The following is a 13,876-nucleotide window of genomic DNA, read 5'->3' as shown; positions in this document are numbered from 1 at the left end:
AATATTTTACTTCTGTTTTAATTGACTTCAGCTGTTATCTACAATACAAGGTATGAGCGTGTTTTTGACATAAAAATAGACTTTATTTCTTCACTCACTTTTAAATTATCGGTCAAATCATTTTTCGTTTAATCAACTCACAGTACATATCTGACAGTGCAGACCTTCACATTAAAACAAAGTTTAAAGTTCATGCATGCGTTATTGCCATGCTCCTTGCCATATAATCATGATAATATAATATAATAATATAATAAGGTTATTATGGCGATATACCATGGGTTAACTGAAAAAGAGAATGAGTTACTTTACATAGGCATTCCCTGTGTGTTACATAACCAAAGGAACTATGATGTAGAAAAATCTTTTAAACTCCTCGTGGCTAAGATATTACAAAAATATGGCTTAGATATTACAATCAAAGCCTTGAGACGTCTGGTGGTTGCGGGTTTTGGTAGATTTATTGTCTGTTTAAATGCCAATCTATAAATATACATGAATGAGAAACAAATACAAATGTGCCTCATATCTAAGATGAACTCTGCCTGACCTAGCTTGTGATGTAACCGTGGGCTGGAAAACCTTATCATTGATAGATCTTATATAATCTAAATGGTCATTGTGAATGGATACATGTAGAATCAGACCTGCTTTATCATTGATAATTCATCCGCATTGTCCATGAATGGGATTATTTTGTGAAGCACATGAACATCTTTTGGATGTGATTTGGAATAAAATAAAGATGCTATATGATTGTCAGTAATACACTTGTAACTTTGGTAGCGGGATAATCATTGATAATTCGTCCGCATTGTTCATGAATGGGATTATTTTGTGAAGCACATGAACATCCTTTGGGTGTGATTTGGAATAAAATAAAGATGCTGTATTATTGTCAGAAATACCATTGTAACTTTGGTATATTACAAAAATATGGCTAAGATATTACAACAATTGCCTCTTTTGGCTTTTCTGTAAATAATTTACAGGTTTTGTTTCTACTGATGAGAATCAGCAAGGTAAATGCATCGTTTTTTTATTTCATTACTCCATTCAGATGCGGCTGCATGGCAGATTTGTTTAGAGGCTGATGACAGTTTTGAAAATCAAGCTGCAAATTTATTAGAACACAGGAAGCTGCCAAATCAAGGTGTACTTAATGCGGCGTGTGCAAAATATACTCTTTCATCACCAATTTTGAAGGACCTCTGCAAGTGTATTTGCAGATATATAAAAGAAAAATCAGAAAACATTGTACATGTGTGGGCCGCGTATACTTACAGAAAAGATAGCATGGTCTTTGGAAATGAAATAGTTTTCGTTGTGTTGACAACACACAATGATATCATAAATGAAAAGGACTTTTCAATATATCAAAGGTGCGTCTTAGATGTCAAGACCAAGACAGAGAACATGAAAATAAATGAAAAAGAACTAGATACTAGTAATCGCCCGTCTGCGACAGAGATTGAAGACCTGGAAGCATGCTTAAGAGAAAATGCAAAAACATTGATGAAAGAGCACAGCGAATTAACAAGAGTGACAGCAGGTTGGTACAGAGCATGTGTAAATGATACGGGACAATATTCATTACAAAAGCAACTTTGCATTGTGCTCTATGTACACGTCAAAGGATATGTTCCTTTGGAAGAGAAACCGTTTCCAACACAAATAGGAAAATACCCCGTTGATGTTCGAGAGGGGATATTTACACTGTGCAGAGGTCCAAATGACTATCATGAAAAACTTAAAATGGGATGTGTAATACGTGGAGAAAATCAAGGTACGCTTGGAGCGTTTATAGAAATTGAGAACGACGGAGACATATATGGTATTACTTGCGCTCACGTAGTGTTCGATAATAAAATGTTAAAGAGGATTATTGAACATGGGCAAATAGATTATCGGAATAGCGAAACTGGCGTAACTGTGTACCAGCCCGCCAGTGATACAATTGTCAAATCTATTGGTAGTGCTGTGATTGGTCTTTATGACGAAGGGGGAAATGGAGCTCCAGGAATGGAGATTGCGTTGATAAAGATTAATCAAGACAGATGGCCTACCGAAGGAACATTTCCTGATGATTCAAATTATAGACAAAATGGTAAGGTCATGCATGATATATTTGTTCTTAACACCTTATGGCAATTTCAAATAATAAGTTGTTTTTTTTTTAGTTTAAAGCCGTTTTTCAACAGTATTTCAGTCATGTAACGGCGGGCAGTTAACCTAACCAGTGTTCCTGGATTCTGTACCAGTACAAACCTGTTCTCCGCAAGTAACTGCAACTTCCCCACATGAATCAGAGATGAAGGACTAATGATATCAGACACAATGTCGTTTATCAAATAGTCACGGAGAAATAATAAGTTATGGATGAATTATAGTATGTACATAGCAGTATATATGACCAGGTATGGTAATAAGTTATGGATGAGTTATAGTATGTGCATAGTAGTATATATGACCAGTTATGGTATGTTCTACATTCAGGTTTATCATAATATATTTTACTGTTCACACAAAAAATAATTAAGGGTCAAGAATTATCAAACAATATAAGCCTAAATTTCAATATTTGGTTTTCAACTATTGTGATAGTAATAACACGTTCAGTTTTTTGTAACATGTTTGTCTGTTCATACATTTTGTTAAGAACAGAATTTTCATAATTTTATTCCAAAACTATAGTAATCTTTTGAAAATCTTCTACTTTCAAACTTCACATTTAGGATTATAGATCCTAAAAGTACATTAATTAAAGTTGCTTGCTAATTTTACAGACCCGTTTATAGTATAGGTGTATAGTCTGATGCTGTATCTGTTGAATCTAATATGCAAGCGATTCCATGTACATTTATATTTGACAATTCATGTCTTAGAAATCGCCAGTTTGGTCCCCGTTCTATTAGGAATCTTTTTCTAACTTTTTGTGCCCCTCACCCCCAATTTTGTAAAACCAAATTATTCAATTTCCACTTTGTGGGGTGTTTGTTACGATACGGACTTGCACGTTAGAGGGGAAGAGGATGTGTGCTTGGTCGGTATAGCACTTGCACTGCAAGCGAGAGGTCCGGGCTTCGTGCCCCGGACTGACTGCACATTTTTCTCACAATGTGACATAATTGTCAAGTGTTCCCGTAACAAATAGTCTGTCACACATCCATTTTTTAAAAATAGTAACATTATTTAGAGACCGTACCGTAGCTCTTGGCGTACTTCAATTTTTCAAAATAAAGTGGTTTTTACAAGTGCACCGGTTACGATTAAATATGTTAACTCCGGACTCTGTCTAAAATCATTGGAAAGAACGAATGACAGACGATCTTTGTCATAATACTGATTCACAGTGAATGCTAATGACTCAATGTGTTGCAGAAAGGTATTTAGTTTGTAACTGTAATTTCCTTTCAATTGAAATCCTCTCAAAACTGGTAAAGTAATTGATTATATTTTGACAAAGATCACTGATTTTGCCGTTCGCCGGCTGCTAAAAAGGCAAATATATAAGATTCAGTGTAAGTTTCACTTCACTGGTACTGCCATTTAGTAAGTTCATACTCTAAAAAACACGTCAGAGAAATTTGAGCAGTTTTGACCGATCAAAACGTTGGCAGCATTATATTATTTTTTTCCTTTACACGAAAACTGCCGTTAGGTAACAAAGCGAATAAGCCGATAATCCGGGGTACACCGATAATGAGGTTATTTTCACAAAATTGTTCCAGTTCACGTTATATAATCGGTGCACTTAAACTGCCTAGCTATAGCTACTGCTGTTATAGGGAAGTTGTAGAGTGTCCGCCTTAGGTGTGAGAGGTCCTGGGTTCGAGTCCCGGTTAGAGCTTACATATTTGCATTCTGCTACAACATGTTTTTTCTGTTAACAGACTGTTCCAGATTTTCTAAATTTTTAGCACACAGTATCATGGATCGTTACATAAAATCAAGATCACAATTGAATGTTAAATCAAATGCACCCAGTTAGAAAATATTCACTATATTATGTCCCTTTGATGTTTCTACTCTCCATGTTCAAGAAGAGTTACATTTCCTTGATCACAAAATTTTCTTTTACATGAAAATATTAAATGCCCATAACTCTACGCTTCTGGTTAAAATATTATCTATAGATCTATTTTTGAGAAATATGTGGACATTTGCCTTCATTCAAAGATTTTTAACTTTATAACTATGATTTGAAAAACTTAGGTACTATCTCTACATTATTTACAACTTTGTTTCGCATGCTCTGACAAACGATGAAAATTTATATGTACTAACAGTACTATACACAAAGTTAAAAATAGAACACGCTGAAAAATATATAGCTGGACCTGTGTGTTTAGTGTACTACCGCAAAAAACTGAGTCTTTTTTAAAAAATCAATTTTTACTGCGTGATATTTAATCATGAATGTAACTCTACGTAGACAGTTATTTTATATACATTGTGTATTTAGTAAAGTTAAATATATTTGAAAAGGATTTGCTACATTTGAAGTAAATACTTGAATATTAAACAATTTTGCGATAGATGGTCATTAAATATCTTTTAAATAGTTTGACTTTTTGTCATTGCAGAATTTGGACTTGACAAGCCATTTACGTTTTGTTCTGGGAAAGTTTCGAAGCCAGACAGCCGTTTTCATTCGCCTACAGTGTATAAGTATGGAGGGGAAAGCAGGCTTACATCAGGGGAATTTCGAGTTAATGGCGCATCCGTCAGAACTCGAACCACTAAGGGCAACATTTTGGGAGAAGAGATGATTATGCACGACCAAATTGAAATACAATCTTTATATGGTAAACCATTTGCTACTCATGGCGACTCGGGGGCACTTGTTTTCGCATATGAACAAAATGACAGTGAACTTTCTGCAGTTGGATTGTTTGAAGGAATTTTCGAAGGCGAAAATATTTATACCATGGCACCTATGTATGTTGTGTTAAATAAACTAAGACTAAGCGGCAAGCAGTGTGCGCTGAAAAAATTTGCACCTTTCCACTTTCGTTTTGAGGATCCTCGATTAGGTGTGGATCTTTATCAAAAGGTTTCTTCGCTTAGCGAAAATGTTACTATTTTAAGTAAAAAATTAGAAAAAAATGACCAAGGTCTTGCAAAAGATTTAGCAAAGCACAAACAAGAAATTACAGAGAGACTGCAAGAGCAAAGTGAAGAGCAGAAAAGGCAAATCCTGGAACTCAAAAATCAACAAAAAGAGCAAAGCGAAGAGTACAAAAAACAAACACAGGAAATCAAAGATCAACAAAAAAGGGAAAGTGAAGAGCACAAAAAGGTCGTCATAGATCAAACAACACAAATACTGAATTTGTTAAAGAGACAAAATGCATCGTGAAATAGATAGCTTGAGGTATTCTAATTTGTTGTATCTTAACCCATTTACCTCACACTCATCTATTGCCCCGTTGGCAATATATCTGTGAAGTGTGGGTGTCATGCGTGAAATCGTTTTCAAAATACTTAGAGAACGGTTTTGCTAACAGTCAGTGGTAATATTATTTGCCTTTGGTCTATAAGCAATATCCATGCAAAGCTAGATAAATTCATGTCAATGGGTTTTCAAAATACTGAGCGGGAAAGGTTTTCAAACTCATCGTCTTTGTAACCTTGACCTTTTAAAACCTACAGGGATCATACACAGCCCATGAGAAATGTGCCTTTCAAGTTTTAGAATCGTACGTTAAAGTAGACTCAAAATACTAAATAGTAAATGAGACAATCGAAATTGACAGGGTCGTTCAATGTCTGCTAAGTTTGAGGATCGTATGTTAAAGCATTGTCAAGATCATCATCGAGTGGAAACTCTTATTGTACTAAAAGTCACCTTAAGTGTTTCGTAACTTAATTTACTTCTTTGAAAAATAATATAGGTCAAATAAGTACGTTTCCGAGAGCTGTTCGTTAGTTTTTCGTAGAGAACAGAGAACGAATACTTGTGACTTTTCTATAATTCATAATTATGTTAAATGCGTTTTCAAACAGACGAGTTGCAACAATGTATCGATGTGATAACTTGAAAAAATGAGTTTCAGTCTGTAACTACATTTCTTGAAATATTTCCATATAAGCAATTACCTTTATATTATGCGTGTAAAATTGCTTTACTCTGATTTCACAAATATATACATATTGCAGCATTTATAAATGTCTGAGTGTAAAAAACTGTCTTATTTCAAATTTCTAATTTCATACATTTTCCATAACGTTTTCTTAATGTGGTGTGGCACGCTGTGTAATTCTATTTGCTAAAATCTTCTAGAGTTTGTATCATTTTATTATATTTAGAAAGTAGGCCTATACAGACCTACATATTTTGGAAAGATCTCAATGCAGTTGAAAGTCGGTATATTTAGATTTTTACTTCGAGATAGCCATACTTCGATTTAATATGATATTTTGTGCAAATGCTTTCGGGAAGGGACTTGAAAATGTCTTCGAAATAGCAGGATTTCGAGATAAACGAGTTCGAGATATTAAGTATCTCAAACTGAATATAGAATTTATGACGAAAGAAATATACATGACATAAATGGGTCATCTGGGGTCAAAAACTAGGTCACTAGGTCAAATCAAAGAAAACCCTTCTGTATGCGATAGAGGCTGTATTTTTCAACTGAACTTCATGATTTTTTTTTCAGAATAATAACCTTGATAAAATCTAGACCAAGTTCAAAATTGGATTTTCTGCGATCAAAAACTAGGTCACTAGGTCAAATCAAAGAAAAATATTGTGTGTGCAATAGAAAATGTGTTTTTCAATTGATCTTCATGAATTTTGGTCAGAATTATTGCCTTGATGAAATCTAGGTAAAGTTTGAATATAGATTATCTGGAGTCATATACTATGTCACTGGGTCATATCAAAGAAAAAGCTCGTGTATGCTATAGGGACTGCATTTGACACCGGATCTTCATGAAATTTGATCAGAATGTTTGTCTGGATAAAATCTAGTTCAAGTTTGAATGTGGGTCATCTTGGGTCAAAAAACTAGGTCACCTTGTCAAATTAAAGGAAAACCTTGTGTACGCAATAGGGGCTGCATTTTACATTGGATATTCATAAAATATAGCCAGAATGATTGTCTTGATGAAATGCAGAAGGAGATCGAATATATGTCATCTGGGATCAAAAACTAGGTCACTAGGTCAAATCATAGAAAAAACATTGTGTATGCGATAGAGGCTGTATTTTTCAACTGATCATCATGACATTTTGTAAGAATAATTACCTTGATGAAATCTAGGCCAAGTTCAAAAATGGGTTATCTAGAATGAAAAACTAGGTCACTAGGTCAAATCAAAGAAAACCTTTGTGTATGTGATAAAGGCTGTATTTTTCAACTGATCTTCATGAATTTTGGTCAGATGATTGCCTTGATGAAATCTAGGTCAAGTTTGAATATGAGTCATCTTTGGTCAAAAACTAGGTTACTAGGTCAAATCAAGAAAAACCTTGTGTATGCAATAGGGACTGCATTTTACACCGGATCTTTATGAAATATGATCAGAATGTTTGTTTGGATGAAATCAAGGTCGAATTTGAATATAGGTCTTCTAGGGTCAAAAACTAGGTCACCGTGTTAAATTTAAAAAAAACTTGGGTACCAATAGGGGCTGCATTTTACATTGGATATTCATAAAATTTAGTCAGAATGATTGCCTTGATGAAATCTTGGCCACGTTCAAATATGTGACCTAGGGCCATCTTGGCCCTCTTGTTTTGTTATTTGTCTTTAACTAAATTTTATGGCGGCCTTAATCATACACAATGTCATAAAGATCATAAGAATTATTTGAAGACAGATATCAAAGTTTCTCTAAAGCATCGATACATGTATAAGTCACAGTGTACAGAGGGTTACCCCTAGCTTAAGCCGTCTTCAAAAATTGATCATTGTCAATATATATTCATATGGTATGGAACTGTAAGATCTGGAACTATGCCATTTCTAAAGTTTCTGATGTTCATGATGCTGGCAACATAGAGCTGTATTTGGTTATTATATATATTTATTTATTTGATATATTATATATACATGTCTTTATATGAAATTAATCAGTAAAAATATGTGTACAACGGTTTCTTGAGTTATAATAAAGTGTAGGTTTCTATGTATAGCTTGACTATTTGAATTTTTTTATATAGTAGAGCTTTTGTAATTACCCTTTCGCATCACGAAAGGTTGAAGTATTGCATGTAAATAGGTTTCTCATAAACTATTTCAAAGTTCACATAATTATGTCTTTGGCATCATGATATGACCTCCCAGAACAAGTTCTATAACTCTAGGCCAAATGCTTTCAAAATTCACATATCTTGACATCATGAGATTACCTCATGGAAAGTTACTTAACTCTAGATATTTGTTAAAATTATGCCCCTTTTTAACATAGAAATTTTGTGACGGTTTTGCATGTAAGCATGTTTCTCAGGAACTACTTGACCAAATGTTTTAAGATTACCTACACATCTTTGGCATAATAGGATGACCTCATGTGGCAAGTTCCATAACTCTGACTTACATTTAAGCAACATTATTCCCTTTTTTAACTTAGAAAATTTTGCTAAAGATTTTGTATAAGCTAGTAAAAGTGGAAGGGCTTCAAATTGTCGAGCGCGATGTCATTTAGACATCTATTGTTAAAGTACACGTCATATGATACAAGGACAGTAACTTCTTCACCAGTATTTAATGAATTATGCCCCCTTTTTACTTAGAATTCCAGGTAAATTTTGAAGCACTTTCACTATATCTATGTTATTACTAAATGGATATAATTCAAAAAGTTTTCTACACCACCGTCCTTATCATATGACACAAAGTCCAAAACTCTCGTGCAAATATTTCATGTGTTATATCCCTTTTTACTTAGAATTTGCCTTTGATGCTTTTTCACTATATCTCCCTTGTAACTAAATGGATTTGATTCAAACTTAAAATGTTGCTCCATAGTTATGCACAAGGTCCGTAACTCTGGCACAAATATATTATGAGTTATACCCCCATTTTACTTAGAATTTCAGGTTCAAGTTGTGATGCACTTTTGCTCTATTTCTTTTGTTACTGAAAATAGTTGTTGTACATTATTAGCCGTTTGATATGGCACATGGTGCATTACTTTTGCAGAAAGTTTCCATGAATAATTTTCTTTTTTACTTATTTAATGTTTTGATATACTTTATCTATATCTCTATTATTACTAATGCATCCACATTTGCGTCAATAAACTCACTAGTAACAGTTCTAGCTTCGTCTGATATGCCCAAATTCACTATCCAGCATCAAAATACTCGAGCGCACTGTCTCCTATGACAGCTCTTATTTTATTTAGAGAATCAGTACGACTTTAGCCATTTTATCAGAGGGCCTGCCAAGTGATTTTCTTTCAGATTCGGACCAGTTGTTTAGGAGGCATTGTTTCTTTTTTGGACCGTTTCCTTCAATTTGATTGGCTAACACAATATTTTTACAAGTGTGTAAAACAAATTTATTCGGATAACTTTTGTGCTGCTCCCGATGTTGGACTACTTTTTCACTTTTTATTCATACATAAAATGATTGACTTGAAAACAATGACTGTAGAAAGGAACAAAAGTAATAAATGTCATAATTTTTGTTAATAAACAGGAAAAATCAGCAATAACACGTGTAGCGTTTGTACATAGATAATTATTAACTTCCAACGTTTCGACGTTAAGCCTTCATCAGGGAAGAATAACAATAAAAACAACGGACGTGACGTCGTTAAGCAGCGTCGCGTAAAAAGGCGGTAAAATGTATACAAAGTTTAGATCTACATTATTTACAATGTTAAATGAATTCAAAATAACGTTTCTTTAAACGAATTTAACAAACGTACCGAGTAAATTGTCGGATAGTGTTTATACATAATTTCCTATACTTATTTATATAAAAAACAGAAATAGGAAAAAACAACAATATACTCGGCATTACATATCTATATATATAGAGATCAATACAAATAGTTAATTGGCCAATTAATATCAAATAAAACTTTAGAATTTAAACCATCTGGATAGAGCGTTTTCAGTTTATGTATCCACACTGTTTCTTTGCAGAGACAATCAATGTCATTTCTTACAACATCAATAGGCATAAAAGAAAAGTCCTTTAAGCAATGATCTCGTAAATTGAAATGTGATGCAACCATTTAGGAAAAAGTAGGGTCAGTGAAACTATTAATATCAAATCGGTGACTGTTCATGCGTTTTGATACAGGTTGCTTAGTTTACTGTTTGTCACATTTTTTGCAAGTAATCAAATAAATTACACATTACTTTTACAGTTAACGTTATGGTGTAAACTGTATGCTTGACCAGTCATTTGACTGGTAAATTCTGAACCTGTTTCGATATTGGTACAATGAGAACATCGACTACCATTACATCTCTGTGAGAGATAAAGTTTATCACTTTGCTTATAACTCTTTTTTATATTTTTGTTATACACACTTGTAAAACCCGAAACCTCGTACACATATCTACGATAACGGCCGTTATCGGATATGTGTACTTCGGTTTCGGGTATGTGTATTTCGGTTTCGGGTTTTACAAGTGTGTAAAACAAAAGAAAATACGACATTCATTCCTTTAGTGAATTATTGTCTATGTTTAGCTCTGCATGTACTAGACAAATCAGAAAAAGAGCAATATTGGAAAACAGTAAATAAGGCGTAAAAAAAAATGTTTGTTTCCGGTATCCCGACCTACCCTAAATTTTTGTCCCGACCCTAAATGTTTTTATGGCTTTGGAGAATATTTTTTTCAACTGTTTAACAAAAATATCTAAAACTGCACTTTTATGCTTTAAACATGGCCAGTGATTTTGGAAATCAACTTACCGATGCTCTAAAAGCATAACCCCCTTATTTGTATTCATTTTTTGACACAAAAATAATTTCCAAAAAGTCTCCCTTAATAAAAAATATTAAAAAAAAAAAAAAAAAATTCCGACGTACCTATCATATTTTTTTTAGCATGTCACCGGAAACAAAGAATTTTTCAGGCCTAAAAGAAACATATCCATGATATCAGTGAAATATTTTGATGTGATATTTCTGATCTCTCCGCCTAATTGCTTAATTAAATGGAATAATTCAAACAGTCTCGTTATGGGAAATTCAGACAAGTGGGTCACTTAACCAGTTTTCAATGTAAATATCTTAAACGAATACCTCAGTAAAAATTATTCATATTCGTATTTTACTGTTATCCTGCACATTGTAAACAATGTCAGTTTCTACGGCATAAAAATTGACCCAGTTACCGAAACATAACACCCTGAAGGGTGTGGCTAGTTTTCACTATATGGCTACAAGTAAAACAAAAAATCGTCTCCCCTGAAGCTACTGACCAAAATTCAAAATAGTTATTTAGATGACCCTAGAGATCTACAAACTTCCATCACGATCCCGCACAGGTTACGCCAAACCCTGTCAACTTTGATGCTATAAGTTCTTTAGATATTGATAAGAAACCACATTTTGTCTCAATATCACTGTAACCTCGATCTACTGACCCACAAAACAATTGGACTACAAGCAATCTACCTACGAAGTTTGGCAGTCTTTGGCTAAAGGTTTCAAGAACAGTTTTGACTCTTAAGGCTGCTGTGGCCTACCCAACTCAGCAATAATTGGGATCATCAAGATGAGACAAGTAACCATCTTATTAAGTTTTACTATAGGCTCAGGTTTCTACTGCCTTGACTGAGCATCTCTTGGTCCCAAAGGCGCCGACAACTAACAACAGGCAATCCTTACGAGAGGTTTATTTACTGCACGCAAATGCGATCTGAAGTTAGTTAAAGCGTTTGCACATGTTTTATAGTATGTACCGCAGCAAGTAACAAACAAAAGAACAGTTTTAAATTTAAATAGACAGACTTAACTGAATAAAGCTAAAAGCTCTAGTCATCAATTGGTACCCAAATTGTCTACAAACTGATGTGGGAAAAGACGGACAGACTGAAATAAGAGCAAAATATATTCCCGCTTCAACGCGGGGAGTGGTGCGTGTGTATGTGGGGTGGGGGATGTTACTGACTTCCGATAGACAACCGACACGTTGCGACTACCTCTCACACAAGTACTATTGGGAACTAAACAACTAAACCCGCAGAATAACCATATTTTATAATTATTATACATAAGATTATTATTATCCCCAGTTTTCTCCCAGACTCTGTAAAAATTGGGAATGTTTACGATATCTAAGTAATCTATTGATGGATCTTCATGGAACTCTACACAAAAGATTGCAAGCGCAACTTCCGGTAATTTATTAGCCTTTGTTTTACGATCCATAAATCCCCTCTTATCAAAGTAATTAATTGACGGATCGTCGTTAAATTTGAAAATAATATAGATCACTATAGGGCAGTGATGCCTGTGCATTTTTCGCCGGGATCTTTTCAGTAACTTGCGAGTTATTACCCTTCGTCATATCTTTCAAAATATAATCTTCCTATTCACAAAACGACCTATTCGGGAGGTGGATAATTTCATAAACATTCATTGCATTGCTTGTTATGTAATTTCAGTTAGTGCTTTCAGTTTTCATATCCAACTAATTGAGATTTTTCCTAGTTCTGGATATAGTGCCGTTTTATCAGTATTTTTGTTATTTTCATTGTGGGTAGTTAAAGCGACCTAACCAGTGTTCTCGAATTAAGTAGCCGTACTTGTTCTCTGCAAGTAACTAAATTGTCCACATGAATCCGAGGTGGTATTGTACAATTTAATTGACCTGTCGAAACATGTTCCCGGCTTTCATGTTAATCTTATATAGGCTCGAACAGAATATAATGAAAGCCGGGTCCATTTTTTGACAGGTCAAATAAATTGGACAATAGATGAAATGATTTGTGTTTGTTTGTGTTAAGTTTAACGCCTTTTTTCAACAGTATTTCGGTCCTGTAACGGCGAGTAGTTAATCTAACCAGTGTTCCTGAATTCTGTACCAGTACAAACCTGTTCTCCGCAAGTAACTGCCAACTTCCCCACATGAATCAGAGGTGGAGGACGAATGATTTCAGTCAGAAAGTCGTTTATCAAATCGTCACGGAGAACATACGCCCCGCCCGAGTATCGAACTCACAACCTCACGAACGTAGACGAAATGACCGGAGACACTTCATTTACGAAATTGTCACCGAGAAGATGTTTTGTACAGGGATAGAACTTACAACCCCTTGATCCATAGATCTTTGGCCTTCTTACGAGCTTACTCATTTAGTCAGTACCTATGTTACCACTGTAACAAATAAACCAACCACGGAAAATAGGCTGTTTTGGATTGGATCATATATGCATAATTGTGTCACTAGTATTTTTAGATTAACATTACCAAACTTTTCCTAATTAACATTGCTCTTCTTTCGAAATACAAACCTGAAATAAAATCAAAATATACTATACTCGGTAAAAAAAGTCCTGCACAGTTGGATGTTTTCTTCATTATAGCGCAAATCAAAAAAAATAAATAAAATACTGCATTTTTTGATTTACCATAGTCAACAGATATCTGTTACAAGGACACTGGTCGAAACAGAATGAAAACCGATACATAAATGATCAAGTTATAACAGTTTATATGCACTGGGGGTAAGCCTTCAAAAATGGCAAAATTAGCAGTACATTTGAAAAGTGCTCAGAATAGTCTTGCTTGCATTCTTTCCTCACACACTGCCTATACACACAGACAAAGTCCTGAATATGAGTAATTTCTTCTATTGTTGATCAATCAAACACCTAGTAACTTAATTATTTAATTACTTTGTTTGTAAAATGAATTTTATAAAAGAAAATAAACTTGCGATCCATATTC

General features: G+C 34.2%; 1 protein-coding gene across 1 annotated transcript in view; it reads left to right on the top strand.

The window, feature by feature from the left end:
- Positions 1 to 9,272, top strand: part of LOC123560536 (uncharacterized) — a 31,083-nt gene extending 21,811 nt beyond the window's left edge. Inside the window, exons 6-7 of the mRNA XM_045352708.2 lie at positions 1,061 to 2,107; positions 4,587 to 9,272. Coding sequence (XP_045208643.2) covers positions 1,061 to 2,107; positions 4,587 to 5,362 — 1,823 coding nt within the window. The 3' untranslated portion in view covers positions 5,363 to 9,272. The remainder of the gene's footprint in view (positions 1 to 1,060; positions 2,108 to 4,586) is intronic.
- Positions 9,273 to 13,876: the final 4,604 nt, after the last annotated feature.

The sequence above is a fragment of the Mercenaria mercenaria genome, unplaced genomic scaffold, assembly GCF_021730395.1.
Source record: "Mercenaria mercenaria strain notata unplaced genomic scaffold, MADL_Memer_1 contig_2902, whole genome shotgun sequence".
Lineage (NCBI taxonomy): Eukaryota > Metazoa > Mollusca > Bivalvia > Venerida > Veneridae > Mercenaria > Mercenaria mercenaria.
Note: the sequence above shows the minus strand (reverse complement) of the source record. Positions and strands in the feature narration are given on the sequence as shown.